The sequence below is a fragment of the Mirounga angustirostris genome, unplaced genomic scaffold (genome assembly GCF_029215605.1).
Source record: "Mirounga angustirostris isolate CCGP_5_RB_7025 unplaced genomic scaffold, mMirAng1.0.hap1 SCAF_4, whole genome shotgun sequence".
In the NCBI taxonomy this organism is placed as follows: domain Eukaryota; kingdom Metazoa; phylum Chordata; class Mammalia; order Carnivora; family Phocidae; genus Mirounga; species Mirounga angustirostris.
The window spans coordinates 156,446,086-156,466,402 of record NW_026991712.1 but is presented as its reverse complement, the minus strand read 5'-3'; the positions used below and the strand labels follow the sequence as shown (position 1 = coordinate 156,466,402).

The window sequence follows — 20,317 nt, the reverse complement described above, 5'->3', positions numbered from 1 at the left end:
TCATGCCGGGGGCGGGGGGGTGAAGTCACAGGTGGGTGTTGGGTTTGTGTCACATGTGGAGGTGAGGCTCTTAGTCCCTCTGCGTCTTTAGACGCAGGACCACACAGCTAGAAGAGGGTGAGGTGGGGACCCTGCAGCCTGTGTTTGCTCGTGTGACTCAGCGCTGGATGGAGTTTATGGTTCAGATTGGTGAGACCCCAGCCCCCTCGTCCCTGTACTCAACCCCATGGCCTGGTCCCCAGCCTGCGGCCTCACCGTGACTTCTCTGCCCTGGTTCCAGGTTGTGCCTCAGTGTCCAGGAGCTCCACCTACATGGTGTCCCGATTCCTCCTTCCATCTGTCCTCTCTGAGTTCACCACTCTGGTCACCTCCATGGCTGGAGACACCAGTGTCCGTGTCTTTGAGCAGCAGTTGTGAGTTTGGGGTGTCCTGGGGGCTGAGCTCGGACAGGTGGGGGCTAGGCCTGGGAGGTGATGGCCACGGAATGGGGCTGTGCATGGATGGTCTGCTTTCTGTGCCTCCCATCCTCCCTCCAGGGGTTCAGAGCCAGAGATCTTCAGTCCTTGCTCCCTTGGACAACTGGGCCCAACGCCACGCCCGGCAACGGAGCGGCATCTGCTGCTTCTGGGAAGGAACTTCTTGCAGTGGAGGAGACCAACCCAGCAGGGTGAGGGCATGGACTAGAGGGGGTGAGTTCAGAGTTCTGCGGGGCCAGGGTGGGTTCAAGGGGATCTGCCTCCAGACCCCAATTGAGCGCTCCCCCTATAGCTGCCAAGGCTGTGCAGCGCTTTGAGCCGGGAGGCGACGGGAGCTCCGGGCGAAGTGCTCCCCGGCAGAGGTTCTTGCTGCTGGAGGTCGTGGACAAGAAGGTAGATGGGGGGCCAGGGGCTGGGTGGGAGAAGGGGTTCAGTGATGTCACTGACCCTGACCCCTGACTTCCAGCTGCAGCTGCTGACCTACAACTGGGCTCCAGACCTGGGAGCGGCGTTGGGCCGAGCGCTGGTTCGCCTCGTGCAGTGGCAGAACTCGCGTGCCCACCTCATCTTCTGCCTCCTCAGCCAGAAGCTTGGGCTCTTCCATCATTACGGCCAATTGGACTTCCCGGTGCGGGATGAAAAGGTGCCCGTTGCTTGGGCTCCCTCCTCTAGTTCTGGTTCCTGAGGGATTAGTTCAAGGAGGTGCCAGTCCGGAAGCAGGGGAGAGGGGACAGACTGAGGGCAGAGGTAGTGGGGAGGGAGCATCTGAGAGAGGAGGCCATGGGGTGGGAGAGAGGGTGTGAAGGCAAAGGCCATGAACCCATTGTGACACTCCATCTCTCTCAGGAGCCAAACCCATTCCTCCTGCCAACCATGGAAGCAGAGACCCTCATCCGGAGTGCAAGCCCCCCCCTGAGCCGCGAACAGGGCCGGCTGAGTGCATCCTCTCGGGGCGGGGGCCCTCTTCCCCTGGACACATTCCCCTTCGATGAGGCCCTGAGGGATATCACAGCTGCCCGCCCCAGCTCTTCACTCGGCCCTGTGCCCAGACCCCCTGATCCTGTCACCTACCATGGACAACAGTTCTTGGAGATCAAGATGGCAGAGCGCAGAGGTGAGGGCCCTGGGCCAGGCAGGGGCAGTCCGTGCAGTGTGGGAGGGAGAGGGTTGACAGGTCTTGGGGGTCGTTATTAATGCCTGCACCCCCCAGAGCTGGAGCGCCAGATGAAGATGGAGAACCTGTTTGTGACCTGGCAGCAGCGTTCTGCCCCAGCCAGCATGCCCATCAGTGTGAGTGGCCCGAGCCCGTGTCCTCCATGAGCATCCTGTGACCCTTTCCTGGCCACCGTTCTAGCACTCACCACCTCATCTCCCCAGGCTGCAGAGCTGGAGACCCTGAAGCAGTCATCCCGCCTGGTGCATTACTGTGCAACGGCCCTGCTCTTCGACCCAGCTGCCTGGCTGCATGGGCCCCCCGAGACCCCTGGGGCCCCCGAGGGCCAGGTGAGGCTCCAGACTCCTGGATTGCTCCCATGGGACCTCCCTTTACCTGCCGTGCCCTCCATTCCTCCACCCCTGTGGTGTGGTTGACAGAGGCTAGAGCCTGCCTTAATCTCCACTCCCACAGCGGCGCCATCGCCCCGAGTCAGGGGCTGGGAGCCGGGAGGCCCCTGCAGGCTGCGAATCCTCAGATGCGCCTCCGCCAGGAGCCCGGGAGGAGCCTTGGCTGAAGGAGCTGAGCTTGGCTTTCCTGCAGCAGTACGTGCAGTATCTGCAGAGCATGGGCTTCGTGCTCGTGCCGCTGCGGCCCCCCTCACCCACCCGCAGGTGAGCCCCCTCCTCCTCCCCTCCTCCTCCCCTCTTCCGCTGCAGGCGAGGCCCCACACACCCTGGCTCTCTTCCCCCGGGCCCCGTCTGAACCACGTGGGCCTTGTGCACGTCCACCCCACCAGGCGAACGCATCCACGAGGGTCTGGGCCGCCTCCACGCGGGCTGTGGGCACGTCCTGTGAACCCCACGGCCACACAGGTGTGCGCACAGCTATGTACATCCTCACAGGCTCACGCCCACGTACGTCTTGCATGCTGACTGGCTGGTGTACATCCACGCACAGGAAGCTCCTAGGCTTCTGGATCTGGGGCTTAATGATTCCTGGCCCCATCACTGCAGGGGCCTCTCTGGGTATTTCACATAGTTCGTGGCCCAGGAAGCCCTGCCCTCGCCGAGTTAGCCTCCCTCACCAGGGACCACTGCCCAGGCCCCACCAGGGACCGCTGCCCAGGCCCACCTGCGTCCCTGTCCCCCGGCCCGGTCTGAGGCAGTCGTGACAGGTCTGAGTCTTGGGAATTAGGCAGCTCCTCTGTCGCCACCTTTTAGCTCCCCTGAGCACAGTGACACATCTATGACCACCTTTCTTGTCCTGTGTCAAATCTCAAATTCCCGTTTCTGTGGCCCCTGCTTTATGTTCCTCTCAATATCTGAGCCTCCAGATTCTGTGTTCCCAGCCCCTTGCCAGTGGCTGTGGGAACGTACCTCTTCGTGTTGCACACAGTTCCTTGTGCGTACGAGTTGTACTTTCTTACTCGGGACACCACGTGGCCCAGAAAGCCAATTCCAATGCTTCAGCGTTTCTGAAACCAGCTGTCCAGCTCTCAGGCCTCCCTCCCTCTTCCAGGCATTAGGAAGAGAGGACAGGCCTATTCCTCTAGGACCCCGCCCCTCTCATTTCTGGGCACCAGGGCCTGAGGAGGAGCTCTGCTTGCTGCCCTGACCAGTCCCCCTAAAGGAGTGTCTCAGAGACTTTAGTTTCCGTACTTTCCATTCAGTTTGAAGCTATTCCCAAAAGTCTGGATTCCTTTTTAAAACAAAAGACACTGGGGGCACCTGGGTAGCTCAGTCAGTTGGGTATCCGACTCTTGATCTCAACTCAGGTCTTGATCTCAGGGTCATGAATTCAAGCCCCACGTTGGGCTCCACGCTGGGTGTAGAGCCTACTTTAAAGAAATAAAATAATTTTTTAAAAAAAGACACTGGGATGAAAAATACATTTCTGGAGCCAAATTTATAGTCAGGCCTTCCTCTCTCACCATTCTTTAACCATCACAAATCACTGCTTAAGTCTTGTTCCAATTTCATTGAGGATTAAATGAGACATTTCTTTTCGCCAGAGGCTTTGACACAGCCCCCCCCACCCCCAACCCCAGACTGCCAGCAAGAGTCCTGGCGGTTTATAGCTCCTGAGGTAATGAGTGCATCCTCCTGGCCCTTGCTCTTTTCCTTGTTCACAGTACCTTCCCTGCTTCTCTTCTCCCCTTAACCGCTGAGTAGAGTAGGTCTGTGGGACCCTGAAACTGCCATTCCTCAGTCAAAAGAGAATTCCTTTTCCCTCTCAGAAGAAAGTATCTAACCAGGGCATCAAGCGTGTCCTTGAATTTTCCTCCTGAAATCTTAGACGTGCATCAGCCTCTCCTTCTCCCCCATCCCCACTCCCCCCAGTACAGGGATATCTCCCATCCCCTCACGGTGTCTTCCTGTAGTCTCAGCAGCCTCTCATGCCCTAGCCCAACCCCTCTCCTCTCACTGGTGGAAAGGGGCCTGCTCTCCACCTCCCACAGAGCACCCCTCCAGCTTCCCCTTAGACCAGTAGCTGCTGTGGAGTCCTGCTGCCCCGCGGTCTAGACCTGGACTCCAGTCCCAGCCACTTACCCAACATGGTACCCCAAGCAGGTCCTTTCCCTCTCCCGCCCTGTTTCCAGTCCTGCAGAACACTTGGCCATGAAAGTGATTATGGGTCTGCTGGCCGGACTGCTTCCCCTGCTGGCCTGCCTCATCTTCTTCCCTCTTCTTTTCTGCAGCACCAGCCGGCTGCGGGCCATGGCCATCCTTGGAACGGAGGGTCGCGGCTCCTTTTCCTGCCCTAAAACCAAGACTGATGGGAGCCCCAAGGTAGCGCATCATCGTGTACCTTCCCTGACAGTGCAGTCAGTGATGCCCCAGACCCAGGAATCACTGACCCAAAGGACTCCCCTGCTGGTTCAAGACTCGTGAATCCCCAACGCTTGCCCCTGAACCCTAATCTTTCTCCTTTCTTTAGAGCACTGGCTCTCCGGTCACCACCTACCACCTGCAGCGGGCACTGCCCGGGGGCATCATCCTCATGGAGCTGGCTTTTCAGGTGAGCAGGAGGAACAGTGAGTGGGGAGAGCCGGATCCACCTGTCTCTTGCCCTCCTGACCTCATCTTCACCCTCTCTCCAGGGCTGTTACTTCTGTGTCAAACAGTTTGCCCTAGAATGTTCCCGAATCCCCATGGGGCAAGCTGTCAACTCTCAGGTATGTGGTGGGGACAGAGAAATAGGGGGTCCCGGACATAGTGCATCCCCAGTGCACCGTGGCCAATAAGAGGAATGCACGGGTAGTCTGGGCCAGTGGTGATCTATTGCTTGGGCTGGCCAGGTCAGTGGCTGTTCTGGTGCCATGACTGGGTCATCTACCCATCAGTCTCACTCTGTCAGTGGGCCAGAGCTGTATTCCACCGTAGCACTGGAGGCAGAAGTCAGTCCAGCACAGTGGCCTGCTCTGGTCCTGTGTTCATCGTGGGACTGACAGGAGCCCAGCACCGTGGTCGATCCATAACCAGAGATGGCCAGTGAGGACCTTTGAACATAGTGGGTAATCTGACACATGGGTACGCCGATGCCATGGGCAGTCCTGGCCTGATCTAGAGCTGGAGACAGCCAGGCTTTGTCAGGATCACCACTAACACTTAGAATGAGGACCAGAGTTCCCAGCCACACAGCGTACCCCTGGCCCTTGGTTGTTATTTATGTCCCTGTCTCCCTCGGGGCAGGGCCTCTGTATCCATGAGGGCCCAGCTCCCAGGAGTGCACAGAATGAGTCAAGATCGAGTGAGGTCGGGGACCTGAAGCCCTCTGCACTTCGGTCACCAGGCACGTCACGTGAGGGCTGTGCCTTCTTTGTGCCTCTCATTTCGTTCCTGAGATCAGGATCTGACCGGGCCTAGTCTGCCTGACTCCTCTTATCTGGATAGCTCACATCCAGCCTGGGGATGGTTGCCTTTGACTTGAGTGTGGACACCTAGTCCAGCCATCATGGGATAAGGTGACCCAGAAAAGCGTGCTTTGTGTGCGGAAACCTACCTGGGCCAGAGTGCTCCGGGGGGAGCTCTGGACGGACAGGTATGCTTTCACACTTTGCTGTCGTGCTGGTGGGAAAGACCCAGCCCCATGACACTCTCGAGCTTCTTGAAGTCCTTGTGGTTTCCTGCCCCTGATCTCCATCAAGCTTGGCTCTCCCTGCCCCTGCTTGTGTAATCGCTGACCCTACATAGATTGCTAAATTGCTAAACTGTTGCCATTGTTACTAAGTGCAGAGTATGCATACTCAGCGTAGAAGAGAGTTTTCCTCCTGCTGTACACGTAGGGGACCTACCTGCATGGAGGTTAAGTATGTGTTCCTTGCAACATGCCAGTCGGGAGCAGGACTGGGGCTGAAATCTAGGTCTGTGGCCGGGAGCCCTCAGCTAACATGCACCATCATGAGCCATCCCCGACACGAAGTCCGATGTCCCTGAGCCTGAATTATGTCCCCCCAGCTTTCCTCTCTTCCTCTTCCCCTCCTCCACGAGCATCCTGAGCCCTTCCCACTCTAGTGCTCATGATCATCATCATCCGTGGGCCCTTCAGTTTACCACACGTTCTCTAGCTTTGCAAAGACCTCTGCTTTATCTCTGTGTGGATGAGGGAGCTGAAACCGAGACATTGTGACTCAGTTAAGGCCAGACAGCTGCTCTGACCCCAAGGCTGTCGCTTCTTCAACAGCCAGTTCTTTCCTTTCCTAATAACTCCTGCTCCCAGTGCTTCCAAGGGCTTGGGCCCATAGATCCTGCCAGCCCAGCGCCATGGATCCAGCCGCTAACACACTCTCAGTGACGGTGACTTCCACCAGGAAAGCACCAGCTCCATGTTTCTGTCTGCCTTTCTTCCTCCATCCATGGTTCATTCATTCATTCACAGATCAATTAGAGGAGGCCCACCCTGGCCTAGCCCTGGCAGGATGTCCCAGAGGATGCTTTACGAACGAGTAGGAGCTAGCCAGATTTGGGGAGCGGGGAGAGCAGCATTCCAGGCAGAGAGAACAAGCAGGTACAAAAGTGTGAAGAGAACATATGATGTACTGGGAAGAGCAGGTAGTCTGATGGGAAGGTCAAGCTGGAGAAATGGGAGGAGCCAGGAAAGACTTCCTAATGTATACGTTCCACCACGCCTGGCCTCCCCTGGCCACCAGCATAAAACCGTGGCACTTCACTAGATTTTCCATAACACCGTCTTCTGACGTCCTACATACTCGTTTCTGTGGCCTAACATTGGCCGTCCTATCTGCCCACTGCTAGAACGTACACTCCTTGAGGGCAGGGTTTGCTCTTCCCCCAGTCTATCCCCAGCGCCTCGAACGGTACCGGGCAGGTACTAACCAAGTATGTTTTGCATCAGTGGATCTGTGCCAGACTTCAGCAGAATCTGGGGTAAAAAGGCCCCTCTATCAAAACGGTCGTAGTTCCACATAAACAGAATGATAGTGCTGTATGAAAAAGGGGATACACTGAGGAGGGCTTCCCACAGAAGTCATTCCAGCAGAAGGGGGTTCCCCTGGGCCCACAGCAACAGGGTTCCCCTTGAATTTGCTCTTCCCGTGGAAGAGGGAGAGAAACGGGAATGTGCCGGGTGGCCTGCCGGGCCCTGACCTGGTCCCTGCCCACCTCCCCCGCCAGCTGTCCATGCTGTTCACGGAGGAATGCGACAAGGTGCGGGACCTGATGCACGTGCACTCGTTCAGCTATGACTTCCACCTGCGCCTCGTGCACCAGCACGTTCTGGGCGCCCACCTAGTGCTGCGGCACGGCTACCACCTGACCACCTTCCTGCGGCACTTCCTGGCCCATCACCCCGATGGGCCCCACTTCGGCCGCAATCACATTTACCAAGGTCGGTGCTCAAGGGTAGGCCAGTGAACCAGAGATAGACCACAGGGCGTCAAACCAGGGCCGGTGGGACTACTTCCTGGACCAGACCTCCTCACCTCCTGTCCCGTATTGTTAATCACCTTAATGTCACTTGGACCATGTTCCCGTGTCTCTGGTTTGTGTCTTAAGTTCTTCACCCTGTTTCCTATCAGAGTTTAGATCCTGCCCTCGATCTGTCTGTTCTGAGCCACTTTGGGCCCATCTCGATGTTCGACAGGACCTTAGGAGTCCCCCAGAAAAACAGAGCCAGTCCACCTGTCAATCAGAGCCTTAGGAATGTCCGTCCCCCTGTCCCACCTATTCAGTATGTCTGTCGCAGGCTCAGCGTCTCCTGTAACTTGCCCCTCAGGGACACTGGAGCTCTCCACACCACTCATCGCTGCCCACCAGCTGTACAACTACGTAGCTGACCATGCCGGCTCCTACCACATGAAGCCATTGCGGATGGCCCGGCCAGGAGGCCCAGAACATAACGAATATGCCCTGGTATCGGCGTGGCACAGGTGAAGTGGTGGGGGGAGGGGGGCACCAGCATGTGCTCTGGCAGAGCTGAGGTCAGGGCCATCCGGGCAGTAGGGAGACTGGTGTTTTCTCAAGCCCCTGGCTTCATTAGAACCTCGGGATTGGCATCTTCCCCACCCACACTGTACAGCTCCGGTTCCTACCTGGACTCGGAGGGGCTTCGTCACCAGGACGATTTCGATGTGTCTCTGCTGGTGTGTCACTGTGCTGCACCCTTTGAAGAGCAAGGAGAAGCCGAGCGGCACGTTCTGCGGTCAGCGGATCCCCCGCCTCGAATGTGCTCGTTGCCCAGCCTCTCCTGTACCCTTGCTCTCTGTGTCTCCTGCTCTGATCACCACATTCCTACCCCTTCCCCACCCCAGGCTGCAGTTCTTCGTGGTGCTCACCAGCCAACGAGAGCTCTTCCCCAGACTCACCGCGGACATGCGCCGGTTCCGGAAGCCACCCAAACTACCCCCTGAGCCAGAAGCTCCTGGGAGCTCAGCTGGTAGTCCTGGGGAGGCCTCGGGGCTTGGTCTGGCCCCTGGACCAGCTCCCCTGTTCCCCCCACTGGCTGCAGAGGTGGGGGTGGCACGGGCACGGCTGGCTCAGCTGGTCCGGCTGGCTGGAGGGCACTGCCGTCGGGACACCCTCTGGAAGCGCCTCTTCTTGCTGGAGCCTCCGGGGCCTGACCGGCTACGGCTGGGGGGGCGCCTGGCCCTGGCGGAGCTGGAGGAACTCCTGGAAGCAGTTCATGCCAAATCCATTGGGGACATTGACCCCCAGCTGGTAAGTGGCTGTGGGTTCTAGAAGGGGCTGGTTTGGATACTAGGGATTCTAGCAGCAGCCGGGGGAGACGGTGCAGAGATCTCAGGTGGCTCTGAGACAGCAGATCCAGCTCCATGGACCTTCCCCTAGGACTGCTTCCTGTCTATGACGGTTTCCTGGTACCAGAGCCTGATCAAGGTTCTCCTAAGCCGCTTTCCTCAGAGCTGTCGCCATTTCCAGAGCCCAGACTTGGGAACTCAATACCTGGTAAGTCTCTTTGAGCCTCCTCTGAAAGGGGAGATGTAGCCGAAGGCCTCATCAGAGAGATAACAGGTCCCTGAAGGAGCCCCAGCCCAACTAAATGAGGCCTGCTTTGGTGGGAGGCCTAGATGGAACGGGGTCCATGTGAAACCCTTCAAGCACTGAGCAGCAAGCCTCGACATAGGAATTGTGAGAACAACCTAGAGCTCTGACCTTAAAAGCTCACAGAAAGGGACACCTCGGTGGCTCAGTTGTTAAGCGTCTGCCTTCGGCACAGGTCATGATCCCAGGGTCCTGAGATCGAGCCCCACATAGGGCTCCCTGCTCGGCGGGAAGCCTGCTTCTCCCTCTCCCACTCCCCCTACTTGTGTTCTCTCTCTCACTGTCTCTCTCTGCCAAATAAATAAATAAAATCTTTAAAAATATATATAAATAAAAATAAGCTCACAAAAAAACACAGACCTTTGGCTAGAGATCCAGAGGGCCAAGCTCTGGAACCTCATCAGTGGTTGGTCTTAGGGGCTGGAATCCCAAGAAGGACCTCTGTGGCTTTAAGGCCTCGTTACCCAGTGTGGTTTTTACCCCAGTGGCAGCAGCACCTGGGAGTGTGCCAAAATGCAGACTCTTGGGCCCCAGCCCCGACCCGCTGACTCAGCACGTGCCTTCTAGCCCAATCCCCAGGTGCACGTGAGAAGCTAAGCACTACCTGGGCCAGGTAGAGGGAAAAAGGCTCAGGTGGTGGCCAGAGAGCATGGGGGCTGAGAGACTGAAGAGTGGGCCTGATGAGAGTGGTGGTTGTGGGGAGGAGGCGTTCAGAAGAAGACTCCCCAAAAAGTAGGCGTTGGCCCATAGGGAGGGTTCCCGCAGCACTGCTTGGGGGGAAGGCCACCTTCAGGGTGTGAAGGGGCATCCTGGCATGCTGAGGTGGTAAGGCTGCAGTTGTGCAGGGGGGTTGAGCAGATGGGGGTGCTCCTGCGGGTAGTGGGAGCACTAAAGCAGGAGTGGCTTTGGGGGAAGGGTGAGGAGTTGGGTCGGAGGTCCATGAGGCCCTCCCAGGACCACACTCTAGAAGGTTTATGGACCGGAGCCCAGGAGAGAGAGAGAGACCTGGGCAGCATCTATGTGAACAGGTGGTCACTGAAGCCTGGGAGTAGAAGGAATCATCTGGAAGAGATCACAGAGCTGAGCAAAGGGACAGTCAGACATAGGGGGACAGTCCCAGGGGAGGTCAAAGAGATACAAGACTCAGGACAGGAGGCAAGGAGGGGTTGTGCAAAGGGTAGAGAACTCTCCGTCACTGATGAGATTCAGTGTGCTAGCTTTGTACGGGGCCTCTAGATAGACAAGTTCTGAAACCTTCCAGTCGGGCGCCTCTCCCTCATTGTGATGAGGCCGGTCAGGCTGCCAGGGAGCCAGCGAGGATGAGGACTGAGGTTCAGTTTAGAGACAAGGTCCTGGGCGACCGGAATGCAGGTGGGCTCAGGTGTGGCGATGGAAACAGGCCTTCCTCACACCGGTCCTACTTCCAGAATGCCCTCAAGGAAGGTGAATGCCGCTTCAGGTGACACAGACCTCACTCCCCATGTCACTTTGTCTTTCACTGCAGGTTGTACTGAATCAGAAGTTCACGGACTGTTTTGTGCTGGTGTTTCTGGATTCCCACTTGGGAAAGACGGTGAGAACAGGGGTGAGGGGCTTTGTGTCAGCCTAGTGGGAGGCTCCCCCCTGGAGCCTGCTGAGGTTGGGGAGCCCTGCTCCCCCTGCCTCCCCCCGCCACCTCTCACCACTGCACCCCTGCCATGTTCCCCACAGTCTTTGACAGTGGTTTTCCGAGAGCCCTTCCCAGTACAGCCCCAGGACAGCGAGAGCCCCCCTGCCCAGCTGGTCTCCACCTACCACCACCTTGAGTCCGTCATCAACACAGCTTGCTTTACCCTCTGGACCCGCCTCCTCTGAGGCCCAGACCAGTGAATGTCACTGTTCCTCGAACCATGGGGGCCTGGAAGATTGCCCACTCAAAGCAGGACTGACCAGCCCTTCTGGGCCCGGACACTGAAGGACACCAAAAGCTTTGTGACTAGCTCTCAGGGGTCTGCAGCCCCAGCCTCGCAGTGGGAGCTGCCCTCCTGAGCACTTGCCACTGCTGACCGGCCCAGCGCTTCAGAGGGGCAGAGCAACTCCCTGAGGTGCCTGTCTCCTTTCAGGCCCCTGGACCCTTCCAGAAAGGGACTGCCCCCTCCTGCTCACCTGGTGGAGTCCCAGGAACTCACACCAGGTGGCAGGCACTCACCCCGAGAGCCCCTCTGCCTGAACGCTGCCTCCAAGTCTCGGATTGCCGTCAGCCACCCCAGCCCCACGTTGAGCCCTCTGGTCTTCATTTCCCACTTGAACATCATTGCTGGACATTGCCGTTGAGATATGACACCTTGGTTCCAATGTCAGCCCTGCCTCTGAAGCCTCTGTGACCACAGGCCAGTCCTTCAGCTCTCTGACCTGCGGTTTGTGGTGTGTAAATGAAGATGTGGGCTCAAAAACCCCCGTGTGCACAGGAGAGTGGAGCACTTGGGTGTGAGCCATCCATCCTTTCTCGTCGCTTCTTGTCCCTTCTCACCAGGAGGGAAGCAGCCCCGGGAGAGCGAGCGGTTAGACACTGTCCCCCACCCGCCCAATCACACACACACACGCACACGGGAAAATGTTGAGCAGGTGGTCTTTAATTGAGGCGATGCAGGCTGCTTGGCGCCCTGTCCCACAGAGGCGGGGGGGGGGGGGGCAGGGCAGGACCTCACCGGCCAGCCTGCGGGCGGCCCCGCCTATCCCAGTACGAACGAAGCCAACTCAAGCCCTCTACTGTGTCTCCTGGGGAGAGAGGGAGGTGGCCGTGTCTCAGCCGGTGAGGAGAAAAGCAGCCATGTCCAATACCTGTCCCTCCAGAGCTCCCTTCCCCAGGGCCCGGCCTGGGGCCCCAGCACCCCCCTTACCTTGAGGCCGGTACTCGCAGCCCACAAAGCCCCTGTAGCCTTCATCCTCCAGCAGTTGGAATAGATAGGGGAAGTTCAGCTCTCCGGGGCTGTCAGGCTCCCCCCGGTCCGGGACCTGTGCCGCCTGCACGTGCCCTGGACACAGATGGGGGCAGGTGTGGGGCCAGGCTCCAGCTGAGGCCTGAGGGACAAATGCGAGCAGGCGGAGGGTTGAAGGGGTGGGAGCCCAGCAGACAAGGAGCAAAGAAAGACCCCTCACCAATGAGGGGCAGGAACTCCCGTATGTTTCCTGTCAGGTTCCCATCCATGATCTGCCAGTGGAATAGGTCCTGAGTAGAGAACGCTAGTCAGAGACCCTGCAGGCCCCCTGGCCCCCCGCCCCATTCTCCCCAGATGTGGGGAACACGGGCCTTCTGAGAAGCACTCCCTTTCTTCCACCTACCATCTGTAACTGGAGGTTGGGTCTTCCAACCTTCTGTAAGATGGCTGCCGCTGGGAGAGAAACCGGGGAGGGGGCCATGAGACCCAAGGAGAGCACAAGAATCAGAGGGGACTGGGGGGGGGGGCACAGGGCTGCGGTCCTACCCTGCTGGGGGGTGTCCAGGAAGTACCGGGGGTCAGTGATGCGGGTATTGATGGGCTCCAGCAGTCCCACGAGGCTCTCCTAGCACCACGGTGGACCCGTGAACTGAGCTCTGCTCCAGTTTCGTCCCCCTCTTGGCCAGTCACTGGTGAAGCCCCTCACCGTTCCCTCTGAGCTGGGCTAGTGCCGGGCCTCGTGCCTCATTTGCTCGCCCCTCTGTGCACCCCCCTCCGCACACACAGGCATTCGCGTAAGTACGCGTGTCTGCATGTCCTTGGTCTCACCTGGGCCAAAACCCCAGCTGCGTGCCTCAGGTTCTCCAGAAAAACCGTCTCCATTTCACTCCTGACTGCTGCTCGGTCAGCCCCCTGGGGTACCCGGCCAGCCATCAGGTGAATCCTGGGGGAAGGTGGCACTGGAGGAGGCTGGGGAAGCCATCCTGACTGCAGGGCCCTCGTTCCTCTGGCTCCCAGTGGGCGCCGCCTCCAGCTGCCCTCCCAGCCCCCCACCCCTCGCCCACCTGTGTCAGCTTGAGATACCTTCTGAGGGTCACCCCATCCTCCCACCGCAGAGACCTCTCATTTAGCCCTCCTTTCCAGCGGGCCCTCTCCTGGGGCTATAAGCATGCACGGCAGCCTCTCTTCCTAACAAGTATTTTGACCCTTTCCCTTAAGTACTCCGAGCTGCCTGTCTCCGTGCCTTGCATCTGTTCCTTAAAGCCTTCCCATCTGCTTTCAGCCCCCACCACTCACCAGTAAGGACCCCTGTTGCCGGTTCCATCTCAGCCCGCTTACCCTCAGTGGGGTCTGACATTTATTTGATCAGCCCCACTGTGCCTCTTCCACCTCCTGCTGCCATCTCCTGATCTTTCTTGGCCACACCCAGCTGCAAAGGGCCACATCTCCAGCCTCAGGAACTCTGCTGAGCGCCCCAAGCCTTCTCTTGTCTCTGGCTGCTGCATCCTCGCCTCCAGTGCTCCTTACATCAAGCAAATGCCTATTCATTCCTTTGAGACCCAGCTCAACATCACTACCTGTAAGAAGCTTCCTCGGATCCCAGACAGGTGCCATAAACTGACCCTTCCTCCAATGGATCACTCCATAGGTTTACTTTGCTATCTCCCTAGCCAGGCAGCTCCTGGCACTGGATCCCAGCATGAAAGAGTAGCCAACTGAGAATGACACAGGACAAATAAAAACACAAAAGGCAATTTACAAAGGACCGGGGCTGGCGGAGTGGAAAAGGGCCCGTGTGCTGACTCCCGAACCTTTCCAACCTGGCGTTCCGTTCTTCCAGACCCCAGACGTGGGGCAGGGTCTTGGAGGGGACAGGGCAGGATGGGGAGGAGGTGGAGGAGAGGGTAGGATACCTGGGACAGCCCAGAGCCTTGGCGTACAGCACTGCCCGCTCCAGCCCCTCTCGGAAGGCCGCTTGCCTCCCGGGAACGGCCCCCAGCCCCATTTCCCCTTTCTCTCGGTCTCCTGCGGAGAGAACGAGCCTCAGCCCAGGCCCGCGTCCTCGGGCCTCCCGGCGCCCCCCCCGCCCCGGCCCCGCGGCGCACCAGGGGGCGTGTTGATCAGCACCAGCCGCAGCCCCGCTTCCCGCGCCGCGCGCGCCAGTGCCTCGGGCTGCTCCGCGTACGGCCAGGCCACCTCCGCGGCCTCGAAGCCCGAGCTGCCGGCCGCCCGGAGCCGCGCGGGGAGCCCGGGGAGCTCGGGGAACAGCCACGACACGTTGGCCGAGAAACGGAGCGGAGCCATGGCCGGCCGGGGACACGCGCGCAGGGTAGAGTTAGGGACCGGCCGGAAGGCGGAAGCAGGCGGGGGCGCCGCGGAACGGACCTGACCCCGCCCGGCGGGGGAGCGCGGATCCCGGGGGGAGGGCGCTGCGGGGCCGGGTCGGGAGGGGGAGCGCGGATCCGGGGGGAGGGCGCTGCGGGGCCGGGTCGGGTTGGGGGGGGAGCGCCGATCGGGGGGAGGGCGCTGCGGGGCGGGGTGGGGCGGGGGATCGCCAATCCCGGGGGAGGGCGCTGCGGGTCTGGGCCGGGCGGGGGATCGCCGATCCCGGGGGAGGGCGCTGCGGGGCCGGACTTGGCCCGGCGGGGGAGAGCGCGTCTGGGGAGCCCGACCCGACTGGGGGCGCGCTGGCGCCGTGAGCCGAGCCAAGAGCCCTCTGTGCCAGCCTTTTTTGGTTAGAAAAGTAGTGTGGGATAAAGACCGCGGATGGTTCAGAAAAGTGACATTTTTCGAGACTGGAGAAGGGGAAACGTGGGAGAGGTGACAGAACCGAGCGAGAGGAGCTTGGCCCTGGTGTGGGCGGGAGAGCCCCCCCCCCCCCGCTCCAACCACGGGAGGGTAGACGGGGCGGGGGGGTGGGGGAGGAGGCTGGGGTCCCCTGGGCTGAGAGCCCGGAGATAAGGCAAGAGAGAGCTGGTCCGTCCTGAGAACCCAGTTAAAAGTGAGGAACGTGAACTTTAACAAATACTTAGTATTTACCCTCCTTATAAAAATAGTATCTGTTCATTATGCAACGTTTGAAAGCTACACGACGAAATCAAGAACATTTAAATCACCAGTCATTACACCACTAACCGTTAACTTTCCCTTACAGATTAAAAAATAAAAGCAGGGTTTTTTTTCTTAGTGAATTCTGATCATACTTGTACATGCAGTTTTATGGTCTGCTTTTTCATTTAATATTTTGTTAACATTTCCCCGTGTTCGATATCGCTCAAAGTCGTTGCATTCGCTGCTCATTGTGCCATACCCGCAGCCCAGAATTTATCCTACTGCTCTGTTGATGGTCATTAGGGTTTTTCAACATTCGTGTGTGCGTGCATTCGCCATTCGTGTGTGTAATGCACCTCTTGGCTCCATCTCTGAACTTTTTTCTTAGGTTCCTTTGAGATGTCCATTACAGTATTTGCCAGCCCAAAGTCCTTTATAAGGGAAACTGGCCTCACCACTGGTCTCTGCACTGAGCGGCTATGGGTGGGCTGTTCCCTCTTATCCCCAGCTGATTGGGCCACAGGAGGACATCTGATCCAAGGGCAGCCAATGCCTTTGCTGGCCGAAGACCCATTACTTGCCTAGTTTGGAAAGATGATCTGGCCAATCAGATTCTCTTTCTCAAAGTTCAAACCAGGAAGTACTGAGAAAGTCAACTAAGAGGTAGTCTTGCCAAAAAATGATTGTGGCTGTAGAAACAAAGTGAGCAGGAGTCGGTAAAGGAATGCCAGCGCAGACAGCGGGGTAACCAAGCACTAGAGTACTAGGGGTAGAAGTAGCAAGTTGAGAAACCTCGCCGTAGAGTTTCTCGGGCTGGCGAAACCCACCCACAACTACATCGGGTCTGTGCACTTCCCAGGCTGGGATGTTTAGACTTTCCTGGGTTTCTGTGTCTGTAGCCTCTTAATGTTTCTTAAGAGAATGCGAATGAGTGTATTTCATCCTCAATAACCCGAGTGATTGGGAAGATTCCTAAGGTTGGAATTACATAGCAAATAGAAACATGTTTAAGGTCTTGATGCTCTGCTAAATTGCTTTTCAAAATTATTGCAAGTTTATACTCCACCAGTACGTGAGCGGAAGTCCTCTTGGTCTGTTTTCTGTGCTAGCTTTGACAGAAGGAAACTCCAAGGGCAACATTAGGAGCACCCAACTTCCACTGCCTGTTCCATCGCTGCTGGCCTCTATCCCAAGGCAGGCCCACTCAGACGCCTGGGGTCCAGGCGGGCATCAGAGTTCATCCAAGCAGCCAGCAAGTTCCGTTTCTTCAGCTCTGCCTCTAAGAACAGACGGCCACCAGCCAGTCCTGATCACCTGATTTCTTGCCCCTTTGCAGCTGGTGTTATACTTGGAACTTTGACTTGTCCTGAAATGTGTTTCTTGGGTATAGTCCAATCAGGATGTGACCTCACTAAGTTTAACATTTTAATCAATCCCAACTTCAGCATGTTTGTAGTCCAATGTTGACCATGCAGAATAACATCTAAGGAAAGTAATCCCTTTTTTTTTTTTTTAAGATTTTATTTATTTATTTGACAGAGAGAGAGAGCACAAGCAGGGGGAGCAGCAGGCAGAGGGAGAGGGAGAAGAAGGCTCCCTGCTGAGGAAGCAGCCCGATGTGGGGCTCGATCCCAGGACCCTGGGATCATGACCTGAGCCGAAAGTAGACGCTCTACTGACTGAGCCACCCAGGTATCCCGAAAGTAATTCCTTTTTAACACTTCACTGTAAATCTCTGAGTGTGTAAATTCTACTTAAGACTTTAAAAGTACCACCATCCACTGGGGTCCACTCCTTTGTGTGTGTACCCTTTAGGGCGGCAAAGATGATGTATAATATAAACTAGAGGGGCATGACTCACTTTCCCCCTTAATTTTCTTCAACACCTTCATATGATACATCAAAATAAATGCAAAAGGAGGACAATGCCCGTGAAAATTATTTTCTTTTTTTTTTAAGATTTTAAGTAATCTCTACACCCAATGTGGGGCTCGAACTCACGACCCCAAGATCAAGAGTCACATACTCCACCAACTGAGCAGCCAGGTACCCCAGAAATTATTTTCTTTTTTTTTAAATTTTTTTTCTATATATATATATTTTTTTAAGATTTTATTTATTTGCGAGAGAGAGAATAAGAGACAGAAAGCATGAGAGGGAGGAGGGTCAGAGAGAGAAGCAGACTCCCTGCTGAGCAGGGAGCCCGATGTGGGACTCGATCCTGGGACTCCAGGATCATGACCTGAGCCGAAGGCAGTCGTTTAACCAACTGAGCCACCCAGGCGCCTCAGAAATTATTTTCTTTACTCACTGTTTGACTTTCTACCATATACCACTTTGCAACATAGGCATTACACTAAGTTATTATTCCAAATCTTGATTCTTTGCATTTAACTTTTTTTTTTTTTTAAGATTTTATTCATTTATTTGACAGAGAGAGAGATAGCGAGAGCAGGAACACAAGCAGGGGGAGCGAGGGAGAGGGAGAAGCGGGCTCCCCGCTCAGCAGGGAGCCCAATGTGGAGCTCAATCCCAGGACTCCGGGATCATGACCTGAGCCGAAGGCAGACGACTAACAACTGAGCCACCCAGGTGCCCCTTTGCATTTAACTTTTAAGGAAAGAATTTGGTATGACAATGAGTTAAGGTAACAACAACTTATAAATAGTTACGTGGATGGTGGCTAAGACTTGAGTGTAGAGTTCAGAGTCTTGTTTGATCACTGGATTGCACTTGCCAGTGTGGTTAAAAAATACACACACAGCTCATGTGAAATGCCAATCAAAACCTCAACGAAATTCATCTTATACCTTCCAGATTGACAACAAATTTTAAGTCAGACATCAAATATTGGATTGGATTTGGAACAACAGGAACATTTATTCACTGCTGGTAGAAGTGTGTGAATCACTACAATCACTTTGGAAAACCATCTGGCAGTATCTCTGAAGGCTGAACATCCATATACAAAGGAACTGTGGTTCCTTTCCCAGGTATATCCCGTGAAGGAATGTTTGCACAGGTGTCCCAGGAACCCCGTGATGTTCATAGCAGCACTATTTATGTAGCAAAAATACGGAACGAACCCCAATGTCCACTAATATATATAGAGATGAGTCACAGGATAGCCATCCAGTGTTGTATAGAAAAGTGAAGAGAAAGCTGATGGCTCAAATAATACAATTGAGTTTGCTCTTGCATTCATTCAGTGATAATATGAAGGGCTTAGTGAAGTTTGGGTCAAATTGGAAACATCGGTGTGAACACATCAACCGGATAAATCTCAGAAACATAATCTTGAGTGAAAGCAGCAAACCACAGAGAAATACATAGAGTGTGATCCCATTTATACAAAGTCCAAGGCAGGGAAGACCAAACAATATCTTGGGTAAGGATACGAGCAAGTGAATAATGATTGCAAAATTCAGGGTGAGAGTGAGCTCCAGACGGGGAGGGAAGAGGGGAGCATCAGAGGCTCCAATACTGATGACCATCCCCTTTGTCTTATACCGGCTGAGATGATCCTGTATGCACGCACCTCCGTTTTATCACTACTCTTTCTATCTCGCATCTCTTTTATAAATACTATTTTGTATCTGTTCCATATTTAATAAAAATGGTTTGTAAAACCTTCTGTAAGCATTACTGCCGCCTGTTAGCACATTTTGCATTAACATCCTTCTGGTTGCGTCATCTTTTTTTTTTTTTTTTTAAGATTTTATTTTTTTTTATTTGAGAGAGAGAGAATGAGAGAGAGAGAACACATGAGAGGGGATAGGGTCAGAGGACGAAGCAGACTCCCCGCCGAGCAGGGAGCCCGATGCGGGACTCGATCCAGGGACTCGATCCAGGGACTCCAGGATCATGACCTGAGCCAAAGGCAGCCGCTCAACCAACTGAGCCACCCAGGCGCCCTGGTCGCGTCATCTTAATCGCAAGGCTTTTCCTACAGACTCAGCTTGTTTGGAATAGACTGTAATCACCCCGTTTTGGATTCAGTGTGTCACTGTTCTGTGTAGTGGTCTTTTATCATATTACCTGCCTAGAACCTATGGTAGGCAGCCTGTCCAATGGTCCCCCAATGATGTCCACCTCCTGGTCTTCACACCCTCTCCCCTAGAATGTGGGCTGGACCTGGCAAGTTCCTTCTAAAAAATAGAACAGAACCTCAGAGATTAGGTTACAAAAAGGCTGTGGCTTCTGTCTTGGGCGCCCCCCTCACTCTTTCACTCCCTCGCTCTGAGGAAAACCAGCTGCCGTGTTGTGCGCTGCTTTATGGAAAGACACAGGTCAAGGGGCTAATGTCTCCGGCTAACAGCCAGCCAGGACCTGAGGCCTGCCAGCAGCCATGTGAGGGAGCTCGGAAGCAGATCTGCTGCCATTAAGCCTCCACACTGTACCTCGAATAACATCTTAATTGTGGCCTTGTGACAGATAGGGGTTGAATCAGAGATATCAGCTAAGCCACACCTGGACTCCTGACCTACAGAAACTCTTTGATAGTAAATGTTTGTTGTTTTAAGCCACCAAGTTTTGAGGTAATTTGTCGGCAACAGTGGATAACAAATAAAGGATCTCTTTCTTCTTCTGGGATAAGTTCCCTGGTTTGAGGAAACAATGTCATTTCTACCACTCTTGCGGTAAATGGGTGCTGCCATTTTCTTATGTGATTCTCTCATCCAAGTCTCAGTGATTGGTCAGTGAGTGGGCACCTGACCCAAACTGGATCAACTATATAACCTGTTACAAACATTGTAGGTCACCTACCCAACATCTGTTCCCTCTTTTCTCCTTCCTAGTAGAACCATAGCTCATGGGGACAGTAAGCCAGAGAGAATAAAGCTAACATACAGAGCAAAGTCGCAAAGAAAAACCGAGAAGCATTGTGTTGAGCACTTGAAACCTCTGTAAGGGAATCAACCAGGCTGGCCTTCTTACTTCATCTTAACTCTTTCTAAAAACCAGATGTCCCAGAACGAACTTGCTTTTTTCATCCCAAGATCCAGCATGGTGCACATTTCAGGAAACACTTGGTTCTCTTGGTAAAATGTAATTTCCTCAATTTAAAGACCTGAACCCTGGGGCTATGTATTTATGTCATTTTTCTGAATTTATATAATTTCATATAGCCTGTAGCAGAGTCTTTATCTTTCGAAGTCATGAGTTTGTGCTGATATTTTTGATTTCACCCCATCTTCC

At 55.3% G+C, this 20,317-nt stretch overlaps 2 protein-coding genes and 1 long non-coding RNA gene across 10 annotated transcripts in view; 2 read left to right on the top strand and 1 right to left on the bottom strand.

The window, feature by feature from the left end:
- Positions 1 to 11,893, top strand: part of SZT2 (SZT2 subunit of KICSTOR complex) — a 50,387-nt gene extending 38,494 nt beyond the window's left edge. For 2 of the 6 annotated variants that reach the window (XM_045897901.3, XM_064589303.1), the window contains exons 54-72: positions 92 to 189; positions 281 to 413; positions 537 to 667; positions 769 to 869; positions 943 to 1,119; positions 1,323 to 1,590; positions 1,687 to 1,766; positions 1,854 to 1,979; positions 2,104 to 2,303; positions 4,331 to 4,421; positions 4,570 to 4,650; positions 4,733 to 4,807; positions 7,266 to 7,479; positions 7,867 to 8,020; positions 8,170 to 8,292; positions 8,402 to 8,807; positions 8,937 to 9,053; positions 10,654 to 10,722; positions 11,252 to 11,893. In XM_045897901.3, coding sequence (XP_045753857.1) covers positions 92 to 189; positions 281 to 413; positions 537 to 667; positions 769 to 869; positions 943 to 1,119; positions 1,323 to 1,590; positions 1,687 to 1,766; positions 1,854 to 1,979; positions 2,104 to 2,303; positions 4,331 to 4,421; positions 4,570 to 4,650; positions 4,733 to 4,807; positions 7,266 to 7,479; positions 7,867 to 8,020; positions 8,170 to 8,292; positions 8,402 to 8,807; positions 8,937 to 9,053; positions 10,654 to 10,722; positions 11,252 to 11,512 — 2,905 coding nt within the window. In that variant the 3' untranslated portion in view covers positions 11,513 to 11,893. Of the gene's footprint in view, positions 1 to 91; positions 190 to 280; positions 414 to 536; positions 668 to 768; positions 870 to 942; positions 1,120 to 1,322; positions 1,591 to 1,686; positions 1,767 to 1,853; positions 1,980 to 2,103; positions 2,304 to 4,330; positions 4,422 to 4,569; positions 4,651 to 4,732; positions 4,808 to 6,510; positions 6,640 to 7,265; positions 7,480 to 7,866; positions 8,021 to 8,169; positions 8,293 to 8,401; positions 8,808 to 8,936; positions 9,054 to 10,653; positions 10,723 to 10,859 lie in introns of those variants that run through there. The other 4 variants (XM_045897902.3, XM_064589304.1, XR_010410962.1 and 1 more) reach the window with 3 other exon arrangements.
- HYI (hydroxypyruvate isomerase (putative)) lies at positions 11,764 to 14,446 on the bottom strand. Of its 3 annotated transcripts, XM_045897904.3 has the most exons (8): positions 14,173 to 14,446; positions 13,981 to 14,092; positions 12,896 to 13,010; positions 12,614 to 12,692; positions 12,471 to 12,520; positions 12,288 to 12,357; positions 12,029 to 12,163; positions 11,764 to 11,906 (listed from the first exon to the last, which is right to left on the bottom strand). In XM_045897904.3, exons 1-8 carry the CDS (start codon positions 14,369 to 14,371, stop codon positions 11,833 to 11,835), a joined length of 834 nt encoding a protein of 277 aa, XP_045753860.1. In that variant the 5' UTR covers positions 14,372 to 14,446; the 3' UTR covers positions 11,764 to 11,832. The 3 variants fall into 3 exon arrangements, with proteins under 3 accessions (XP_045753860.1, XP_045753861.1, XP_045753862.1); XM_045897905.3 differs by lacking the exons at positions 12,471 to 12,520; positions 12,614 to 12,692; XM_045897906.3 differs by lacking the exons at positions 12,288 to 12,357; positions 12,471 to 12,520; positions 12,614 to 12,692 and having other exon boundaries at positions 12,029 to 12,209.
- On the top strand, positions 14,272 to 18,108 carry LOC123858373 (uncharacterized). The gene is made up of 3 exons (XR_006794150.3): positions 14,272 to 14,396; positions 16,658 to 16,810; positions 17,936 to 18,108. It is a non-coding gene; the product is annotated as an uncharacterized LOC123858373 (long non-coding RNA).
- Positions 18,109 to 20,317: the final 2,209 nt, after the last annotated feature.